The 22,522-nt window shown below is 41.9% G+C and overlaps 1 protein-coding gene across 1 annotated transcript; it reads left to right on the top strand.

Moving 5' to 3' along the window:
• Positions 1 to 10,281: 10,281 nt before the first annotated feature.
• Gsto1 (glutathione S-transferase omega 1) lies at positions 10,282 to 20,867 on the top strand. The gene is made up of 6 exons (XM_027930344.2): positions 10,282 to 10,422; positions 10,628 to 10,736; positions 13,965 to 14,187; positions 17,110 to 17,208; positions 19,747 to 19,853; positions 20,628 to 20,867. The coding sequence occupies exons 1-6, from the start codon at positions 10,389 to 10,391 to the stop codon at positions 20,779 to 20,781; spliced, it is 726 nt and encodes a 241-aa protein (XP_027786145.1). The 5' UTR covers positions 10,282 to 10,388; the 3' UTR covers positions 20,782 to 20,867.
• The last annotated feature ends 1,655 nt before the right edge of the window (positions 20,868 to 22,522 follow it).

Raw genomic sequence — 22,522 nt, 5'->3', positions numbered from 1 at the left:
TTTTTGCCTATTTAATTAAACAGAAATATGTAGTAATGATATTATTTATTTAACATTTATTCTGTGCCATGTAATATTTAAATGCTTTCTATGTATTAACTAATTTAATCCTTCCTTGAACTCTATAAAAGCATTAAGTTTTTACCATCCCATTTTATACGAGGAAACTGAAATACACAGGTTAGTGACTTGCCTGCTTCCACAGGGATAATAAGGGGCAATGGGTTGAACTGTGTCCACCAACTTCATACATACTGTAATGTCCTAATCCCCAGCACCTCTGAATGTGGCCTTATTTGGAAATAGGGCTGTAGCAGATGTAATTAGTTAAATTAGGATGAGGTCATACTGGAGTGTGACCCTAACTCAGTGTGACTGAGGTCCTGATTAAAAAGAAAAAAATTTGATGGACATGAGCACAGAGGATTCCTTGTGAAGATGAAGAAAGAGACTGGCTGAGGCTTTTGTACCTAGGGACACCAAAGATTGCCTCCAACCACCAGAAGCTGGTAGAAGCATAGAGCAAATACTCCTTAACAGTCCTCAGAAGGAAGCTACCTTGGTGACGCTTTCATCTTGGACTTCTAGCCTCTAGAGATGTGAGACATGTTTCTGCTGGTTAAACCACGCTGGTACTTTGTTACTCTAACTGTAGTAAACTAACACAGGGGGAGAACCAGGGTCAAAACAGGCAGGGAGCTCCAAGACTGCAAGCTTATCATCTCATTCTCTGCCCCTCCCATAACAGAGCCAAGCAAAATTCAACAGACATCCCCTTCCAGACCAGTCCAGGAGATTTCAGCTTTTAAAACTAGGCAGGCAAGCAAATGATTGAATAGTCTTTTTTTTCCCCCTTACGTGTATCATGGTGCCCCAGAAACCAACTTTCCTGATCTCTAAATTAAAGGGGCTGTTTGAGTGCATCCTCTGGCCAGACCATTTTTTCCGTAGACCCAGAAGGCTAAATCCACTCAGTTGGCTTCTTTAACTCTGATCCCGTTCTGTAATAAGGGTTTCGAAATACAAATATTTGATTTTTGGAAGCAGCACTGTTACCGCTGTTGACCGGTGACGAGTCCTTGCTTCCCCAATGTTGAAGAATAACACCAGAGAGCACGCCGAGGCAAGGTCAGAGTAGAAAATTAGAAGTTTATTAAAGGACAGCAGAAAAGACTTCTCCCGGAGGAAGAAGGGGACCCAAGAGGTGGAATCCGTGGAAGGGATGTTGTATCCCCTTTTTATAGGTTTGGGGATGGAATGTGGGTTGGAAGGCCCGAGGGGTGGGACACAGGTGGGCCAAAAAGTAATCTGGTCAGGAAGGACTTCTGAGTCAGCACCTTTTTGATGGGGGCTGTTCATTAACATTTCTTTGAGGTGGACTTTGGCCTAGGGCCTTTTGGGACTTCATTAACATTCCATGAGTTGTCCTGTGTTTTCCCGAGTCATTCTCCACACGGCCTCCATTTTAGATTTCACTCGATATTAGACCCGATTTACCTAACTACACTGACTACCTAATTTTAAATCTGGCTTCATTCCCCCCTCTAATTTGGGGAACTCCTTACTGCTGTAAGGAATGGGGGCGAAGACCGTTCTGGCTTCTTCAGGCTGACAAAAGGGACGATGTTGGGCAAGCAGTTTGGAGTCCCCCTTTAAAAATCGGGTCTATCGAGTGGTCCATGATAGAAGTCCGATTGAGAAGTAATAGGCTGGAGGGCCATTTGAGCGATGGGCGGTCTATAAGAGAAACAAGAATTCATTAATATTGGAACCATATTGATGCAGCAATAAATACCACAGCACAGGAATATGCCAATAAGTATGATACCAAAGACAGAGACTAACAATGTTTTCCACCAGGAAGTACCAGAGAACCAGGAGCTAAGATATTGTCCCCATGACAAAGTTGGTGAGGACATGGCTTCTATCTGAGTATGTAAATCTTTAAGGATATTTGTCACATTGCCAGAATTGTCAGGGATGTAAACACAACATTCAGTTTTAATAACAGCACAAGTACCACCTTGGGCTGCAGTGAGGACATCTAAAGCCATTCGATTTTGTAAGATGGCCTTCCTCATAAGTGTTATTTCAGTATTAAGGAGAGAGATACTTTCCTCAACATCATGGAGGGCAGTTTGAGTATAATTGTTTAAAGTCTCCACATGCCACATTACATCTTCTAAACCAATTTGTGGGATAAACAAAGAAGCTAGATGATCATACCAACGGAACACAGATCGTCCCCATCTGTGTTTGAGATTGGGGAGGTTTGCTGGCTGTGTTATATTTGGGGTCCATCTCCCCTGCATCCAGGGGTACCCAATAGTACATTTTCCTATCCAGCCCGGGGGAAGCCAGGGCCATAGGTTAGTTCCACATATCCATTGAGTTCCATTGGGTGCTGGCCAAATAGTTTTAGGTCTAGAAAGCCAATCTGTTCCAAACCAATCATTGGCTTGTAAAACTATAATTTTTTGACATTGTGACTCTGGGGTCCATCCTAATTCTCGAGTAGCATTAGGCCACGTATCATAGGTATGGTTTCGCTGTTCCCAACAGAGTGGGGCCTTTTGGTTTAAGTGCCCAATAGTGGGAGTGAGCCATAAATCTCCGTCCCAAATCTGATAATAACCATCTTTATACCTGTGACATATTGATGGTGCAGGTAGTGGAAGGAGAGAATTAGATGGGCCTATATGGGATTTAATAGTAGAGGACGTCTGAAGGTTAGTCTGGTTTAAAGTGAAAATCTTTCCATGACCAGGTTGTGATAAAGTTTCATTTATAGGCCATAAATTAACATCTGCACGAGAGGCATTTTGTAAATAGGGTCTTTCTTTCTTTTGTTGTAACATTAAGGATTGTAAGTTTATCCAGTCCTTTCCTTGTAATGGGGATACCCACCAAGGTAGTCCAGAAGTGCTGGAAAGGGGTAATAGTCCACATATCCAGCAATTATCTTTCTGTAACCTAATGGCATATTGTTGAGCCCACATTAGAAAAGAGTTAGCTTCAGTTGGTCTGTTTATGGTAACAAAGAGAAAGAGAAGGAAAAGTTTACATATCACCATTTTCTCTGTGGAAGAGATACTTTAGGTCCTCTACTGGAGTGCAGGAGTATCGTTCCTCAGTTTCTTGGGAAGAAGAAGTCTCTTTGGGTATCGGCTCAGGATGGCAGGCCTTAATCCGAGAGTGGTGGATCCAATTCTCCTGTCCCAGCACCTTTACTGCAGAAGGGGTGGATAAGATTACGGAAAAAGGTCCTTTCCAAATAGGGTCTAAGTTTGGAGAGTTTGAAGGAATGGTCTTAATCATAACTAGATCTCCAGGCTCATATAGAGGTGGAGAAGTAACTGGCTCAGATATAGGATACTTGCGAATTTCAGCCTGAAATTTGGCCAACTTTGTGATATGAGTTACTAGATCTGCAGTTTCTTGGTCTTTAAGAATATCATTTCTTAGGAATGGTCTCCCATATAGGAGCTCAAATGGGCTGAGCCCTAATGTCTTTGGGGTGTTCCTGATTCTGAGCAGTGCTAAAGGAAGCACCTTAGGCCATGGGTAGTGGGTTTCTTGAGTGAGCTTTCTTAGATGTCTTTTTAAAATATCATTAGTTTTCTCTACCTTTCCTGAGGATTGAGGTCTCCAAGCACAATGGAGATGATATTTAATGCCTAAGGCTTTTGATATCCCCTGAGTGACAGCTGCCTTAAAGGCTGCTCCATTGTCGCTCTGTAGACTTCGAGGCAACCCAAATCGTGGGATTATTTCCTGTAATAATGCCTTGACTACCTCTCCTGCTTGTTCAGTTCGGGAGGGGTAGGCTTCAGTCCATCCAGTAAAAGTATCTATCATAACTAATAAATATTGAAATCCATTACTCTTAGGCATATGGGTAAAATCAAGTTGCCAGTCTTCCCCAGGGAATTGTCCCGTTCTTTGTAATCCTGGGGGCTTTTGGGTAGAATTATGTGGATTATTTCTTTGGCATGTGCCACAGGCTTTGACTATTTGGTGAATAGTCTTTGAAAGATCCTTTCCTTCAAATATCTCTCGGGTTAGTTTGAGAGTATTTTCTTCTCCTAGGTGGAAAGATTGATGTAAGGTATGTAAAATCTTCCACTGGGAATTAGCAGGTAAATAAAGTTTGTCATCTTCCATTTGAATCCACCCAGAGGGTAAAAGAATACCTCCCTTAGATAGTGCCTTGTTAGTTTCCTCCTGGGTGTATTGAGGTCTTATCTCTGGGGGAGGGCCTGTCCATATCAAAGGGGCTAAGGTAGTTATCTGTGAATTACCCTTAGCAGCCTCCTTGGCTTGTTGGTCTGCTAGTCTGTTCCCTTCTGCTATCTCATCTATTCCTTTTTGATGCCCTTGGCAATGAATTACTGCTACCTCTTTGGGTAAATGGACAGCCTCTAGCAGTCTTAAGATTTGCTCATAGTTCTTTATAGAAGTTCCCCCAGTAGTTTGAAATCCTCTTTCCTTCCAAATTGCTGCATGTGCATGCAGGATTAGGTAGGCGTATTTGGAGTCAGTATAAATATTAATTCTCTGTTGTTTCCCTATTTCTAATGCTCTTGTTAGGGCTATCAATTCAGCTAGTTGAGAGCTTGTGCCTGGGGGCAAAGACTGTGCTTCTATGGTGTCATGCAAGGTCACCACAGCATATCCAGCTTTGCGTTCTCCTTGTTCCATAAAGGAACTCCCATCTGTGAACATGGTAAGGTCAGGATTGGACAGGGGAAGGTTTTGAAGGTCCTTTCTAGCTGAGTAATTTATAGACAGGACTTGTTGGCAGTCATGTTCAGGATTTCCCTCTAATTTCTCTGGGAGGAAGGTAGCTGGGTTTAAATTAGAACAAGTCCTTATTTGAGTTACAGGTCCTTCTAAAAGTAGGGTTTGATATTTTAGAAGGCGATTGTCTGAGAGCCATAGTTCACCTTTTGTATTTAAAATTCCTGAGAGATCATGGGAGGTGTAGACAATAAGGTCTCTTCCCAGGGTGATTTTAATTGCCTCAGGAACTAGCAAGGCCACAGCTGCTACTACCCTCAAACAATGAGGCCATCCTCGAGACACAAGATCAAGCTCCTTACTGAGATAAGCTACTGGCTGTTGAGCTGGTCCCTTCTTTTGTGTGACCACTCCTAGGGCTATCCCTCCTCTCTCAGTAACAAATAGGTTGAATTCTTGTTCAGTGGGTAAGCTGAGGGCAGGGGCTTGGAGTAAGGCCCCCTTTAATGCCTTGAAGGCTTTAATCTGTTCTGGTTCCCATATGAGGGAAGTCGTTCCTTGGCGTAGTGTTTCTTTGAGGAGGCTATAGAGAGGTTTAGCTATTTCCCCATATCCAGGGATCCAAAGCCTACAGTATCCAGTTATCCCTAGGAAGCCTCTAAGTTGTCTTATGGTCTGAGGTAGAGGATATTGTCCTATGGGGGTTATTCTTTCTGGTCCTAGCTTGCGAGTTCCTTGAGACAGCTGTAATCCTAAATATTGAACTTGTTTTTGACACAGTTGAGCTTTTTTCTTTGAGACTTTGTAACCTTTATCAGCTAAGAAGTTTAAAAGCTCTTTAGTAGCCTCTTGACATTCCCTTTTAGTGGAGGCACACAAAAGTATATCATCTACATATTGCAGGACAGTCAGAGATGTCTTATCTCTGAACTCTGTTAAATCCTTAGCTAGGGTTCGGCCAAACAAATGGGGACTGTCTCTAAACCCTTGGGGTAATACAGTCCAAGTTAGTTGAGATCCACTATCTGGCTCTTCAAAGGCAAACAGATACTGAGATTGGGAGTCTAAGGGTATACAAAAAAAAGCATCTTTTAAATCTAACACCGTGAACCAGGCAGCAGCTGCTGGAATCTCAGATAACAGAGTGTATGGATTAGGAACCATAGGGTGGAGAGGAACAACTGCCTCATTAATTATTCTCAGGTCCTGAACTAATCTCCATTCCCCATTGGGTTTCTGAATTCCTAAAATGGGTGTGTTACATGGGCTATTGCAGGGCACTAAAAGTTCCTGTCTTTTGAGGTTCTGAATGATCTTCAATAAACCCTTTTTTGCCTCTGGGCGTAGGGGATATTGTCTCTGATGTGGAAAGACAGAAGGGTCCTTTAAGACTATTTTGATTGGAACTGCACTTTTCGCCCTTCCAATTTTGCCTTCAGTAGCCCACACTTCAGGGTTTATATCACATTCTAATAAAGGCAGACATAATGGTCCTCTTGGTCTTAAATTCATTGTAACTGACGCTTGAAGTTTTGAAAGTATGTCTCTTCCCAATAAAGGGGTAGGACATTCTGGGACTATCAGAAATGCATGAGAAAACATCACCCCGTCCCACTCACAACTCAGTGGGGGAGTAAGCCTTCTGGTAATAGACCGTCCAGACACCCCTTGTATGGTTACAGTATTAGAGGAAAGAGATCCAGGATAAGAGGTGAGCACAGAATAACTGGCACCAGTATCTAAAAGGAAGTTGACCTTTTGGCTCCCTACGAAGAAGCATACCCGGGGCTCACATGTGGTGATAGGAGTCACGGGAGCCAAGGTTGAGCCCGGGCCCCGTCAGGCTTGTGTGGAGAGGTCTGACTTCAAGGACTTACGCCCCTGAGGACAGTCACTCTTCCAGTGATTGCCTTGACATTTAGGGCAGGGCCGTGGAGGTGGTCGCTTGGCCTTTGGGCAATCCCGTTTGAAATGTCCTTCCTCTCCACATTGGAAACACGTCCCTTTTGTGGATTGAGGAGCATTTCGTCTTCCTCCTGCACCCTGGGAGCTTACTCCTCTAAGAGCAAATACCAGCGTTTCAGTTCTTTTTCTGTCTCTAAGCTCTTTCTCCTTTTTTTCCTCTATATCTCTATTATAGAAAACCGAAGTAGCAATTCGGAGGATGTTATCTAAAGATTGATCAGGGCCATATGCCAATTTTTGTAACTTCCTCCGGATGTCTGGGGCTGACTGAGTGATAAATTTGTCCTTTAAAAGTAGTTGGCCCTCTGTGGATTCAGGATCCACGGTGGTGTGTTTTCTCATTGCCTCTCTGAGTTTCTCCATGAAAACAACAGGGCTTTCCTGGGGGCCCTGAATAATTTCTGAAATCTTAGAGTAGTTAATGGGCTTTTGCTTAATTCTCCTAAGGGCCTCAAGGATCAATACTTGAAAATGGCTAATTTTCCAAGCATCTTGCTCATCATTTGGGTCCCACTCAGGATCATTTCTGGGAATTGCCTGTGCTCCAGATGGGTAATTAGGTTTGCTCCTAGTCTGTTCTGCTGGGGAAGGAGCAAGGTATAGTTCATCCCCAAATTCCTCAGCTGCTCTTAGAGTTGCTTCTTTCTCATTGAAAGTCAAGGTCTGGTTGAGTAATAGCATAATATCTTTCCAGGCAAGGTCAAATACCTGGCATAAGTTTCGAAATACCTCAATATATCTATCTGGGTCCTCTGAAAAACTCCCCAATTCAGTTTTTATCTGCCTTAAGTCTTGAAGGGAGAAGGGGGTATGTACTTTGATTGGCCCAAATTCTCCTCCTGGCATCTCCTGGAGAGGTAATACATTTGGTTTGCTTGTTGGGGCAGACACAGGGGGGCCAGGATATGGAGGACAGGAAGGCTGTTGTTGCGCACCAACAGCCGATGGGGATTTTGTGGGTTCTCCTGATTCTTTTTCCTCAGTAGTTGAGTCCCCAAGACTTTCTCTCTTCATGGCAGATATCATGGCTAAGTCTACTTTACACTGTTGGCATAATTTGCATAATTCAGGATTTTCCCTTAGAGCAAAGAAAACCTGAACATATGGCACCTCACACCATTTCCCTTCCTTTTTGCAAAATTTATCAGGGAGTTTGTATTGAGGCCAGGCCTGGCGGCAGAAGAAAATGAGGCGCTTTTTCTTGAGCGTCTGAGGGTCAAATTTATCCCAATTTTTCAATACGCAGGTAAGTGGCGTACCTGACGTATTAGAGAGTGAGGCTCCCATCTGAGTAAGGAGAGAAAAAAACAGAACTCAGGCGCCCGCGCCGGAGAAAACTGTTGATCTCCCTAAGTTTGAGCCTCCTAAACGGTCCAGAAAACCCGTCTCTCACCTTGCTTTTGCCAAGGGGTTTCTGGTCCCCTTTAGCAAACTGCTGGGGTCTCAGTTTGCCCTGTGCCAGAGACCCTGGGAGGATTCAGACTTAAGGGCCTTACTGCTTATCCTCCCGGCCACTAAAACCCACAGAAAAAGAAAATCATGCACTTTTGTCGCCTTTGCTCTGTAGACTAGCATATTACTGGAGGAGTTGACTCTAAAAATGCCTCTATTAGCAGCTTAAGGAACGCAGCACATTTTAAACACTGGGTGGTAAAACAGGCTAGTGAAAGTTACCTATGCACCTTAGGGAACCTGGGCAGATCTTACTAATTATCCCATGCCTTTCTCTCAGTCCTACAACCTGAATTGCTAAAGTTTCTGACCCACGAAGGAAGGGGAGCATCCAGGAGGGATTGGATGCGGGGTTGGGAGTGTTGCATGGCCCATGGCCCATACGGAGGCAAATGTGATTGGGGCTTTCCCTCAGTGCCATTCATCTACCGATCACCCTAGATACCCCTGAGGGCTGTCGGGAGGGGGCTCAAGAGAAAGGAACCTTAAGAATACGTCTGAGTGTAGCCCAGACCGGAATTCCGCAGTTGTTCCAAACTCTTTCCTCCACCTCCACGCATCCGAGGCAGATCGGGATTCGGGACACTGTGTACTCACGCCAATTGCTCTCCGGGCCCAGACAGAAAAGTTGGAAGCGGCTTTGGCAAAACCCAACATGCCTGCTCTGTATAGAACAGGTGATTGAGAGCTGCCTAGGCCGGGAAACCTCTCACCCGAGTCTTGAAGAGTGGCGGCTGCACTAATTGCGTTTAAGTAGCCGTCGGGTGCCCACCTTACCCTCCAGAAAGAAAGAGAGAGAAAGATGCACCTCAGACATGGGGTGCATAGAGAGGCGCTTACCTCGGTGTAGAAAAATCTCGGTATGGGACCTCCAATATGTTACCGCTGTTGACCGGTGACGAGTCCTTGCTTCCCCAATGTTGAAGAATAACACCAGAGAGCACGCCGAGGCAAGGTCAGAGTAGAAAATTAGAAGTTTATTAAAGGACAGCAGAAAAGACTTCTCCCGGAGGAAGAAGGGGACCCAAGAGGTGGAATCCGTGGAAGGGATGTTGTATCCCCTTTTTATAGGTTTGGGGATGGAATGTGGGTTGGAAGGCCCGAGGGGTGGGACACAGGTGGGCCAAAAAGTAATCTGGTCAGGAAGGACTTCTGAGTCAGCACCTTTTTGATGGGGGCTGTTCATTAACATTTCTTTGAGGTGGACTTTGGCCTAGGGCCTTTTGGGACTTCATTAACATTCCATGAGTTGTCCTGTGTTTTCCCGAGTCATTCTCCACACGGCCTCCATTTTAGATTTCACTCGATATTAGACCCGATTTACCTAACTACACTGACTACCTAATTTTAAATCTGGCTTCAGCACCACTCTTGGGAGGTTAATAATATCCACATTTGCACTCTTTCAGGTTAAAAGGTGTCCTGTGGGTGAGAGTAGGGGCAGTGTCCCTCCCAGTTGTCACTTCAAGCAAGTACTGGCAGAAAAAGGAAAAGACTGTCCAGGGGGCTCGGAGACCTGCAACAAGCCATGGGGGTCTGGAGAACAGGAGCCTTTGGAGAGAGCTCTCTGAAATATTGAATGTGTACCTGCCACAGGTGCTTAAGTGTAGGAAGCCTTTGAACCAAGGGGGCGCTGTGATGCGGGCTAGGGCCCCCAGGGCGAGAAACAGTCCCAAGACCATGCCCCTTGAAAACCGCCTGGGAGCGCCTTCCTGGTCTGGGGTCAGGATGGTCTGGGAGGTAGGGAGGTCAGGGGCAGGGTCAAGGTCATAGGTACAGGGCGGACAGGAGACCACTTTTGGTCTGAGCGTTTTGATCTCCTTTTGTGCATTCCCGGTGGCAGAAGATCTTGGCCTGTAGGAGACTGACACGACAACCCCCTCCCGTGTTTTAAGGGACATCTCTTAAAACCAGGAGGCTGGATGGGGGCGCATCTGGCTGTTTGACTACATTGCTCCTCTAGCCCCTCGGCCTGCATCGCCGCGGCTTTCTTCTTAGTGAGGCTGGGAAACGGACTGCGTACGTCGGTCGCCGGCACCTATTCGGCTCGCTGCGCGCGTGCGTTCTGTCCAGAGTGCAGGCTGCGCGGGGTCGGGGGACAGAGTTCGGGCGGAGTTGGCGGCAGCCGGGGGCAGGCACTTTTGAGCTGGGAGGGAGGAGCTACCTATTTCCTGAATCGCCTGCAAACCCCAGAGCCGAGGCGTGGAGAATTCGGCCGGCGCTGCGCCACGATGTCGGGGGGATCAGCCAGGAGCCTAGCAAAGGGTGAGGCCTGCCTGCCGCCAGGAGCGGGTGATCTCGGTGCCCCCGAGCCGCGTGTTGGGTGAGGCTACTCCGGGAGCCGAGTCGCGCGGATGGGGAACGGGCCCGGGCCGTGTTGCGGGGTTCTTTCCGTGGCGTCTGGGGGGACCGGGGGAGGCTGAAGGTCGCTGGTGCCGGGACCGTAACCGCCTCTGCTTCTCCCCGGCAGGAAGCGCGCCCCCAGGGCCGGTCCCGGAAGGCTTGATCCGCGTCTACAGCATGAGGTTCTGTCCGTTTGCCCAGAGGACGCTGTTGGTCCTGAAGGCCAAAGGAATCGAGTAAGAACGGAGGCACCAGGCACTCCCGGATCCTGCAGAGAGGCGACTGCGGCGGGCGGCAGGGCTGGGAATTTTGGAGAGGGCATTTGGAGATCTTTTTGTGTTTTACGACAGTATATTGTCAGCCTTTTGTGGGGAATATGGCAAATTACAGACCCTTTCCTCAAGAGGGAAAAATGGCACAGACTCCCCTAGTTTAGGACAGCGCATTCCATATTAACCAACATTTTATAAAGAATTGGAGAAGCTAAAGGTGCAGTAAAGTTAGTGATTTGCCCAAGATCTCTCTTGGATAAGATCACTGGCGATCATTGGCAGCAGTTTAGCTCTGGTAGGCCCCAGGTTCCTGGTTCCGTGTTTTCTGCTTTCACACCCTAGTGACTATTCATTCTTATCTGGTTATTACTCATGGGTGCTCTATGGAGCCTTCCGAAACAGTAATTTGCCCTAGTACAGGGTTGACCCTCCTTGGAAGAGCAATGAGTTAAATATCCTGGCTACACCCCGGTAGATTGTGTTGTTACTTTAGTCAACATAAAATAAAGTGTCTGGGGCTGGGGTAGTAGCTCAGTGATAAAGCGCTTGCCTAGCATGTGTGAACCCCTGGGTTCTATCCTTAGCACCACATATAAATAAGTAAAATAAAGTTCCATTGACAACTAAAAGTATATATATATATATATATATATATATATATATATATATATATATATATATATATATATATGAATTGTCTGTGCCTAAAAATTCAGTCTTTTGCGAAGCCTCATTATTGAAACTATCAGTTGTTGACTGATGGGTTATTCATAATGGACAGGTCACTTGGTTTTTCTTATGCCTGGTGTCCATTGGAACAACTTCCCTTCCAGTGACCTGGGGAATCTTTTGAACCTTTATTAGATACCGGTGGTGTAGAAGGCTCTGTGGAAATTTAAAACAACGTTCTTAAAGGAGTTTTCCTTCTATGGGCTTAGAGTTTGTAATTTTAATCATCTAAGGGGAAAATTGGTTAAGTAGACACTTCTCCTGAAAAGAAATGTAAGATGATTTTGGAAGAAAAATTATTTTTGGATTAGCTACCACTTCCCTAAGACTTGCATTTCATTTGGATGAAATTATGATTTTGAGAACATAAAATGTTCATTATTTAGTAATGCTTATCTAAAACACTGTAATCTTTGCTGTAATCTTTCATTCCAAGTAAGATTCAAATTGGATTAAAAAACATTTCTTATACTTATGTGATGGATAATCTAGGAGTAGGACATAATGGATTCAGGGGATCAAAGTCATGAGTTATGTGACTCCCTCTGGAACCTTAGGTTGGAAACATCTATCTTACTGAGACAGTTTTCTAAAGAAAAATGAAATTATTTTACCATAATAGTGGGGAGGGAGGCTCTAGTGGGGGAGGTAGTGCATACAATAGAGGTCTACTATGTTCATGGATCAGTTTTAACTTTGAACCCCAGGAAACTTTTACTGGTGAAGTACTAGATTTTTACCACATGATGTAACTATTCAATTATGGTTTTCCCTAAAAGGTATATCTTCCAGCTTTGGGAGTGGGGGTACTGGTATATTGTTGGCTCAAAATGCCAGGCTACCAAAATGCATGTGTATTCTGAGAGACTTCTTGATGGCAAAAGCCCAGGATCTACCTTTTGTTTTCATAATATAAATTTTTAAAAAATGTTGATAATTCTTTGGCAGGGATTCCTGTTTTTCTTCATAATTGGCTGGAATGTGAATGCATTCAGTATTGTGTCAGCACATGAGCCTTTTAATACACACACACACACACACACACACACACACGTTCAAATTGATTATTCGTGTGTTTCTACAGAGGATTATTTATTTAAAATCTCACACCAAATACTGTTCTAGCTACTGCTATGCATGGAGAAACAGGAAACAAAGATGTTGGTGTCTATTACTTTTGAGTAATTCTTCTATTGGACACTGATCCAGCTTTGACAATTATATAAATCTGGTTTTAACAATTACATGACATTTGCCCTTCTTTTATTTCTTCTTTAATCTCTCAAGCAAGATACATGGTAGTTCTAATTACAGTCTGAAAATAGCCTGGACTTCACCTGTTTTTTTCCTTTTTTGGTTTAACTTGAATGCTTTAAAACTAGTTACATTTTAAAAAGCATAACAATTTATGGGGATTTAATTTGAAAGTTTATTTTGTGAGTGAATTTTTTAAGATCCCTTAATAACTCTTGGGGGAAAAAAAAGCAAGTTTTTTTTTTTTTTTTTTTTGGTCGTTGTTGTTAAATTCAGAGTAATTGAATCAAAGTGAAAGAAACTGAATTTTATCATATTAATTCTTTTTTTATTTTTAAAGAGAGAGAGAGAGGGAGAGAGAGAGAATTTTTTTTAATATTTATTTTTTAGTTATTGGCAGACACAACATCTTTGTTTGTTTGTGGTGCTGAGGATTGAACCCGGGCCGCATGCATGCCAGGCGAGCGCGCTACCACTTGAGCCACATCCCCAGCCCTCATATTAATTCTTATATGGTGTGTAGTGGATACAATTCAATTAGATGCCCATTTCTTCGAGATCAATATCAGGATCTCAAAGAGATATTAGCACTCTTACACAATTGGTCTAATGCCAATATCCATCCATAGATAAATAAATCAAGAAAATGTGATAAGTACATACTGTTCCACCTTTAAAAAGGGAATTATGCAATATGTGACAACATAGATGGACTCTGAGAACGTTATGCTAAGTAAAATAAATCACTCAGATAAATACTACATGATTCCACTCATAGGAAGTGGAATAGTCAAAACAGTTGAATAGTCAAAATAGTCATATTCTTTTTATTTTTAATTTTTATTTATTTGTTTAGGTATTAGGGATTGAACTCAGGTGCTTTACCATGGAGTTACATTCCCAGCTCTCTTTAATTTTTTTTATTTTGAGACTGGCCCACACTAAGTAGCCAAGGCTGGCTCAAACTTGTGATCCTCCTGCCTTTGCCTCTCAAATAGCTGGGATTACAAATGTGTGCTACCACAGCCAGCTAAAATATTCAAATTCTTAAAACAAACAAACAAACAACAACAAAAAACTGGTATGGAGGAAATCAAGGCAGAAATAACCCCTAAAATTGGGGTCTGAACTAAGTAGATGGTGGGACTTAAAAATTTATACAGAAATACAGAAAATGGTTCAGTCTCTTCATAGTCTTGTATCTTTCAGGCATGAAATCATCAATATCAACCTGAGAAATAAGCCTGAGTGGTATTTCAAGAAGAATCCCCTGGGTTTAGTGCCAGTTCTGGAAAACAGTCAGGGTCAGTTGATCTCTGAATCTACCATCACTTGTGAGTACCTGGATGAAGCATATCCCGGGAAGAAGCTGTTGCCGGATGACCCTTATGAAAAAGCTTGCCAAAAGATGGTCTTTGAGTTATTTTCTAAGGTGGGTATACAAGGAATTTCAGTTTCTATTTGAAAATGCTTTGTTTTTTTTAAGTAAATCAACACTGTAATTTATGATGGTTCGGTGATTTGGGAGTGGAAGACAATAGAGCAATATGCTCTTGTCAGCTTGATATGTCCCATAAGTCCTTCCATGATCTGGTTCCCTCTTACCTCTCCAAAGTGTTCTCTTTTCACTCTTCTGACATTTTGTTTTCCAGTCATTCTGCACTTTTCCCCATACTTGGAACCTTCTCTTTCTCAACTCCTGATGGACAAGGCTCTCACAGTCTTACCTGGCCTGGTTATTCCCCAGGCATCTTTCACATATCTGCCTGGGTATTGCTACCTTCCAGATGTCTGTCTGGGCTGGTCAGTGCTCTACTCTGTGTCCCAGATATGCTCACTTCCCTGTTGTGACACTTGGCCCTCGTAATCACCCACCATTTGCCCATGTATTGCACTGGCAATGTGAGCTCTGTGAGTGTGGAGGCTGTGTTTTGATCACTCTTGGTCCACTGCTTGCATTTGTGACCAGCTTGGCTACTTGCACATTGTGTGACTCTGAGCAAGTTACTTGTTACTTTGCCTCTTAAGTTCATCATTTTTAATTATTTATTTAGTTAGTTCATCATTTTCAAATAAGTATAATTGTTCCCATCTCATGAGGTAAAAATCAATTAATATGAAACACCTAGAGCAGAGTCTGTCTCATGGGACCTACTCAGTGTTAGCTCTTGTTACAGTCATAGCATCTAGCAGTGAGCATCAACTCTGTGTTGGCCCTAACTCTCAGCTGACTGAATAAATGGAATCCCTTAAGAAATGTTTACATCATTAATTAGCATCAACGTGGATTTGTTAACAATTAGTATCAGCAAAGAAAAACCAGTGGATGTGTATGTAGATACCCAGAATAGCAATGTCCTACTACATCCCTTTAAACATTATTACCTTGGTAACATGGTTAGTATATAAAGGAATGCTTTGCCTCTAAAGAAAGAATGTATTTTAAAAATATTTAAAATATTTGAGAGATTTATAGGGAGATCTTCTTGTTTTAGGAGTATTGCAAAGGTATAGGGAAGGGAGGAGAGAATCATGTGGCTTCCCAGGATAAGGGTCAAAGAAAAGCAGAGTGGCTGCTGTTAAAGTTGGTGGAAATGGAATGTGACTTTTACAAGAAATGTTGGGGTGTTTAAAAATTGGTTCCAAAATTCATTGTACCATCCAAAAAGAAAATGAGCATGAAAAGTAAAGCTGGAGATTCCCACCATTATTTCCCTGATCACTTTCAAAAAAAGATGGCTTATGATCCTGCTCTCCTGGCCACAGCTCATTAGTCCAGAAATAAACCCCAATCCCGCCTTGCCATACCTGGCTAGTCATCTTCTCTCCTGGGAATTTAGAAATTTTGACACAGAAACTAATTCAGTAAAGGTGTTAAGGAGAAAAAACAAGTGGATGTGTGTGTGTCAGTATAAATCAGTATAAAATAGATAAAGGAGACTTGAAAAATCAAAGCCACAGAAGTTCATCTTTAGGGGAAGCAAAAATGGAAGAGCATTGAGTGGAAACTGATATACGGAAAACAAGAAGAGACAAAAGGTAAGGCAAGTGAAGATGGAAATGCAGACAGAACCAGTAAATCAGGTAGAGATGGAAATGCAGACAACTGTTGCCTGCAAACCTTCAGTTCCAAAAGGGCAAGCTGTACTGACATTGATGGGATTTCATGAGATTCTAATGTTTTTACAAGTACCTGTTTATTTAAATCGGATTAAGTGTGCTTCTCTGAATGAGATCTTAAAGACCAAATACTAAAATACAGAAATAATGAGCATGAAAAGTAAAATTGGAGATTCAGTGCTTTCACTACAAGCATTGAAGCATCTGATACTACACCTGTCATTTCTTTAGGTAATCCCGTTTGTACCACCTCTTTATGTAGAAAGGTAGAACTCAGAAAAATCCCTTTCCCCAGTTCCCTCTACCACTGGGGCCATTGCCTGTGATCTAGGTTCTTCCTATCACACACGTTAGCATTCAATTCAGACATGATATGAAGCTTGGTAAGGGTCGCTGGTGCTGCTGGTGGCAGAGCTTCCAGCTCTCAGGTGCAGTGGAGGTTACAAGATTAAATTCCAGAACAATAATGGCACGGGGGGCTAGTAGCACTAGTGATAACCTCAGAATCCACTTACTGGCAGCAGCATGAGCTGTAACATTAATGCTCAGCTGGCACTGGCAGCAGTGGGCACCTCCCATTAGGCCAGTTCTCAGATTTTGGAATGTTCTTAGATCCAGGTCTGTTTATTCGGCCTCCCAACAATCCTTTTTTTTTTTTTTTTTTTAATTTTATTTTTTTTATTAGTTGTTCAAAACATTACATAGCTCTTAACATATCATATTTCATACATTTGATTCAAGTGGGTTATGAACTCCCATTTTTACCCCATATACAGATTGCAGAATCACATTGGTTATACATCCACGTTTTTACATACTGCCATACTATTCTATTGTATTCTGCTGCCTTTCCTATCCTCTACTATCCCCCCTCCCCTCCCCGCCTCCCAATAATCCTATGAGCAATTCATAAAATCCTAACCAACATATCATCTTAGTCTACAAAACTGTTTCTAAGATCATTCTGTGGCCTTTGTTAATGTAGGGACTTGGTGCACCTGAGACATTTTTGGAATATCATACTATGAGAATTTTATTGTTTTTTTGTTTTTGTACTGGGGATTGAAGCCAGGGGCACTTTACCAATGAGCTCCATCCTCAGCCCTTTTGATTTTTTTATTTAGAGACAGGTTCTCACTAAGTTCCTTAGGGCCTAAATTAATCATGTTTTTATGTAGGAGTGCTAAGGTAGTGAGCCTCAAACTGATTCACTAAGAAATCATTCTCTCCCTAGGTACCATCTTTGATGGCAAACTTTATTAAAGGGCAAAATAAAGAAAACTGGTCTGGCCTAAAAGAAGAATTGAAGAAAGAATTCAGCAAGCTAGAGGAGGTAATCATTTCTCATAGCTTTGATCATGATACAAGATACTCTATATCTACCTCCTTTTCCTTTTACTCTTTTTTTCATACTTCCATTTCCCAAGTCACTTTATGGCAATTAGGAAGAATTCAAAATAAAAAAATTAATTTAAAGTTGATTGCTGTAAGATGTTCTGCTTATGATATAAACCCAAACACCCAAAAGCACTGTCAAAGGTTTGTTTTTAAAATACTTTGTTAAATTGACATTAAAATAACAAAGAAAAGAGAAAAATATTATACACATCTCCACAATTTGTCACCTGTTTCCATTTTTACATTCTTGTTTCCAGTCTTTGTCTATATTTTTAAAAAATGTGATCAGAGCATGGATGTCATTGTGTTTTTCCCCCACTTGGTATTATATAATAAAACTTTTCTCACTGCAAAAAGATTGCCATGAACCACACAAACACTTGAGGAAGCCCAGATGTGTTTTGTCTTTTTTGGAGAGGCTGTAATATAGGCTTGAGACAGAGCCTTCCTCTTAGCCTTGAGATATTCCATTCATACACAGCCTTAAGTTTTACTGAGAGAATTCACACTTGCTGTCATTTATGGGAATGAGTACCGAAGTTTACTGTGAGTTTTTTCTGAAACTTTTTTCATGGAGTTTCAATTTGCTAATTTTTAAAAAAATCATGTTTAATTTTTTTGGCATCTGTTACATCTACTGGAATGTTCACAGAATTCTCCCCTTTTATCTGGTGAATGTGGTGCTACTGATAGATTTTTCTGGTGTCTAACCAAACTAACATAACTGAGATAAAACCTTGTTCTCAATGGACTTTCCTATGTACTGTAGTTCATAAAGTTAATATAATCCTTAATAAAGTTTTGTACATGTGTTCCTAACTGAACTGACCCATAATCTATTCTCACAGTATCTTCAATTGTTTTGTTGTCTGGAAATAGTCTAACTTCTTTTTTCTTGTACTGGGTATAGAAGCCAGAGGGGTGCTTTCTCACTGGGGGGTACATCTCCAGCCCTTTTTATTTGTTTGAGACAGAGTCTGTACTGGCCTTGTATATGCCATCTTACCTCGACCTCCTGAACAGCTGGGATTACAGGCTGATCTAACCTCTTAAAATGAGTTGGGTAATGTTCCCTATTTTTTTCTAATCTGGCTGTTTCTGTAAAACATTTGAGCCTGGTGTCTTTTTTTACAGAAGTAGATTTTTCATTACCAGTTAAATTTTCTTAATGGTAACTGATGGGGGCAGGGGTTATATTTCTTCCTGAATAATTTTATATTCTTCTGTTGGACAGTGTAAAAGCTGCAAAGATGCAGAACATAATTCTTTAGATGATTGCATTTTAGTAGTATTTACTGAGATGAATAGTTGGGTAGATATAATCAATCAAAAATGCATAATGTTACATGGGCCCTAAGAAAAATTCTGGAGTTTATTTATAAAGGGAAACATTTCTTGGTGCTTGTTTAGTTAGCCAGACAAGAGTCTCAATTTTCCCCTTTGGCAAAACCTTAATGTCAATTCACTTTCTTAAATTTCAGAAACATCCTGTTTGTGCTTGGTTTTCAAGTAATTGTCATCTGTTTTACAGTATTTTTCCTGTATATTTCCATTTGTTTAATCCAGTCTATTTCTGGTATATTGAAGACATTTCTTAATTGAAAAAACTGCAACCAGAGAAGCACCCAAAGCATATGAGTACTACATGATGGATTTTCTCAAAGTGAACACAATCATGGTAGCAGACCCATATCAAGAACCAGAATATCAGTTTGGGTTCTTTTTGTGCTTTATACAAATGGAATGATATCATACACACTCTTTTGGATTTGATGTCTTTCGTTCAATATTAAGTTTACGTTGTGTAGTTCTTTCCTGTTCTTTGTACAGTGTTCTACAGTTTGACTACAACACAACTTATCTAATGTAATCCCAATTAACATTTTCACATTTGAACTATTACAGAATTTTGATTGACTTATGTTACATTTCCAAGTAGAACTGCCGGGTTACAGAGTATGCGTGCTGCTAAAACCTGTTATACCAATTTATACTCTTACCAGCAGTGGTTCCATCTTGTTCATTTAGCCATTCTAACTGATACACAGTGCAATTGCTTTTTAGTTTTAATTGCATTTCCATGACAACTAATGTAGTTGAGCCCCTTTCAAATGATTATTGGCCATCTGGACATCCTCTTGCTCATTTTTCTAATGAATTTTTTGCCATTTTTCTTACTGACTCCCAGTTATTTCTACATTCTGCATGTAAGTCCTGCATTTTACAGGGATCTTATGCTTTGTGACCTGTTTTTCTCCATTTTTCAGATTATTTTGTTCATCGTTTCTTTTTATGCCAATCCAATGGACTCTAAAGCTGTTTAAACTTTTGATCAGACAAAAACCCAACTTGGATATGTCAAAATAAGAGATGTTGCTCTCATATGCTTTACTTAATTTGCCTTCATTGTTTCTGATGATGATTCTTACTAGATGCACAAATTACCAGTACTCTTTATGTTTTTAATGTTCAGGTTCTGACTAATAAGAAGACAACCTTCTTTGGTGGCAATTCTGTGTCTATGATTGATTATCTCATCTGGCCCTGGTTTGAACGGCTGGAAGCAGTGGAGCTAAATGAGTAAGACCTTCAAATATTATGTCCATGATTTAGGATAGTTGAAATAGTACACATTGTACTTTTTCTGAACAAATAAAAGTTAAAAAAAAAAAAAAGTTAAAATATTTAATACAACTGGTATGCATGAAAACAGACAGGAGGGTCCCATGCTATCTAAAGCAAGTCATATACTTACATTTGCTACTCCTTGGAGGGTGGGAAATTTCTGTGACATGGAATAAAATGCTTCATAATTTACTTCTTCCCTCTGGATTAAAAATCCATAGGATGTACATTTTTATAAGGATGTTTTGCAGGATTCTATGACCAGGGTTAACCTCCCAATTACCAATAAGATTTCCACGCTATTTTCTAAAATGTTTTGAGTTTTGTCAGCCAGCCACCCTGACATTCTCCCACTTCTTAGAGACTACAGCTATTTAGGATGACTTTTTAGTTACAATCTGGTGATAGAATAATTAAAATTTAACATTCTTGTTTGTCTTCCAAATTCTCTCTTAAAAAGCTATCAGTCTCTCAGTTTGGACAAGTGCTTATGCAAACTGAGCAAGTCACTTTACTCTCAGATTCCTGTTCTATAAAACAAAGAGCTCTGTGATACCTTTAAAATCTAATAGTCTGTGATTACATGCACTTTAAGGAAATGTTTTTAATCTTTAAAAAGGTTAGAGGAAAACAAAATTAAATTGCAGACAAGGATAATGATCTTTAGAAGATTTTGTGATGCCAATCTAGTTTACCTAGCTCACACCTTTTTCTGGCTTCCTTCCACAGGTGTGTAGCCCACACTCCAAAACTTAAGCTCTGGATAGCAGCCATGAAGAAAGATCCCACAGTATCAGCCCTCCTCCATGATGTGAAGACTCATCAAGGATTCTTAGGCCTCTACTTACAGAACAGCCTGGAGGCCTTTGACTATGGGCTCTAAAGTGGGCAAAAATCAACAGTGAAGTTATGTCTAATATTTTACTTCACCTATGTGTATAATAACATGCTTTCATTTTATCAAGTGCATTCCCTTGGCTCATTTGACTTATTTGACATATGATCTAACTAAGGAGTCTCCTCAAGGCCCTCCTAGAGAAATGTAAATGCATTTCCTATCTCAAAATACTCAAATGACTTGGAGGGTTCTATCATTATCTGTGCTGAAAATCCCAAAACTAACATCTTCAGTGAGATCTGGACTTTATAATCTAGATTTCTATGTGCTCATTGGAAATTTCCAACGGGACAACCTATTGTCATTTCAAGAGATGCCCTGTCAAGTTTCCTGTCTTTTAGTTTCTGAGTTGAGAAACCTCCCTCATTCTTTCCTTTCCATCATCCATTTAATCTCACTCTCTCCACCTCACCTTAAGTTAGGTAACTGAATGGCCTGTTTGGTCTCCCAGCCTCCAATCTCCTTCAAATCCATCCTTCCAAATCCCATACTGGACACTCAGTAGGTGTTAAATAGTGGGAAGACCACATTGATCAATTCATTATATAAGGCTGTATAAATAATAGGTAATGTCCCCACTGAGAAATATTAATGACGTCTTCCATAGTTTCCAGAGTCCAGTGGATTTCTATTTTTATCACCACTTCACCGCCAGGAGAAGGCAGATCAGAGAGCCTCATTTTATTCTAAACTAGTCCCGAGGGTAAATGAGGTCTTAAGACTCTGGCAGAAGGATCTGGAGAACACATCCAGGACACTTTTCTTACCATCACAATCAAGGGGCTGCCTACCTGCCCCAAAGTCTGGTTTCCTGTACTCAGGCTCAGATTTGCTGGTGAGGAAAATGTCCGAATGATTAGGTCTTTTAAGAGTGCCTAAGAATCACCCACGACTCAGCGCTGCATTTCCGATTTAATAGGTTCAGGGTGGGCCGCGAGTTCTACATTGGAAATGAGTTCCCCGCCCCATGATGATGTGGGGGCCGCACCCTGAGAGGCAGCTGAGAACCGGTTGACTTCACAAACGGCCTCTGACTCCTGCCCCCAGCCGCTCCAACGCTCCAGCCGCCGGCGTATCCATCTCTGCCGCCGTCGCCAGCCCGCTCCGGCGAGTTTTCAAACAAAGTGTAGCCGGGTCCTGTGGGGCCAAGACAACCACTACCCGGTTTCACCTTAGGCCAGCCCTAGTGATTAGGCCCTCCACTCCGGTATCAGAGCTGTAACGCAGCCTCCCATTGGCTCTACTCAGCACTGTTCGGCAGGCACTTCCAAAAGCTCTGAGGATTGGCTAAAGCTCTGGACCCTGCGGCCAGTTGGCGGGTAGGATCAAGTGAGAAGGGGCGTGTCCCACATGGGCCCCGCCTCCCTCTGCGCCATCACCCCTCCCCATCCATTTCCGGCGGTCAGGCGCCTTGAGGTTCCGCGAGGGCGTCTCTCCTCTCACCTCTCCCGGGAGGGTTGGCTGTGGCCTTCGTTGTGTTGGGAGACCAGAGGGGTCTGAGGTCATTTCTGAACTTTAAGATATTCATGAATTTTAGGACCCAGAATAGCATCGCGAGCTTTTTAAAAATTTTGCATTTTAACACTTTAACTTTTAGTTAAAGCCCAATTATTTAACCTTCACCAGTGTTTCATCAGAGAATTTAACGTAAAACAAAAACAAAACAAAACAAAAATACAAGGGTTATAATCCAAGAATAAAGAACAGGCCTTTAAATCAAATATTT

Source organism: Marmota flaviventris, chromosome 4, assembly GCF_047511675.1.
Source record: "Marmota flaviventris isolate mMarFla1 chromosome 4, mMarFla1.hap1, whole genome shotgun sequence".
Classification (NCBI taxonomy): Eukaryota; Metazoa; Chordata; class Mammalia; order Rodentia; family Sciuridae; genus Marmota; species Marmota flaviventris.
This window is presented reverse-complemented; position numbering and strand designations above follow the sequence as displayed.

Coding starts and splice junctions, on each gene's coding strand:
- Gsto1 (XM_027930344.2), top strand. CDS start 10,389: ATGTCGGGGGGATCAGCCAGGAGCCTAGCAAAGG. Junction 10,737..13,964: donor CTGAAGGCCAAAGGAATCGA/GTAAGAACGGAG, acceptor TGTATCTTTCAG/GCATGAAATCATCAATATCA. Junction 14,188..17,109: donor TCTTTGAGTTATTTTCTAAG/GTGGGTATACAA, acceptor TTCTCTCCCTAG/GTACCATCTTTGATGGCAAA.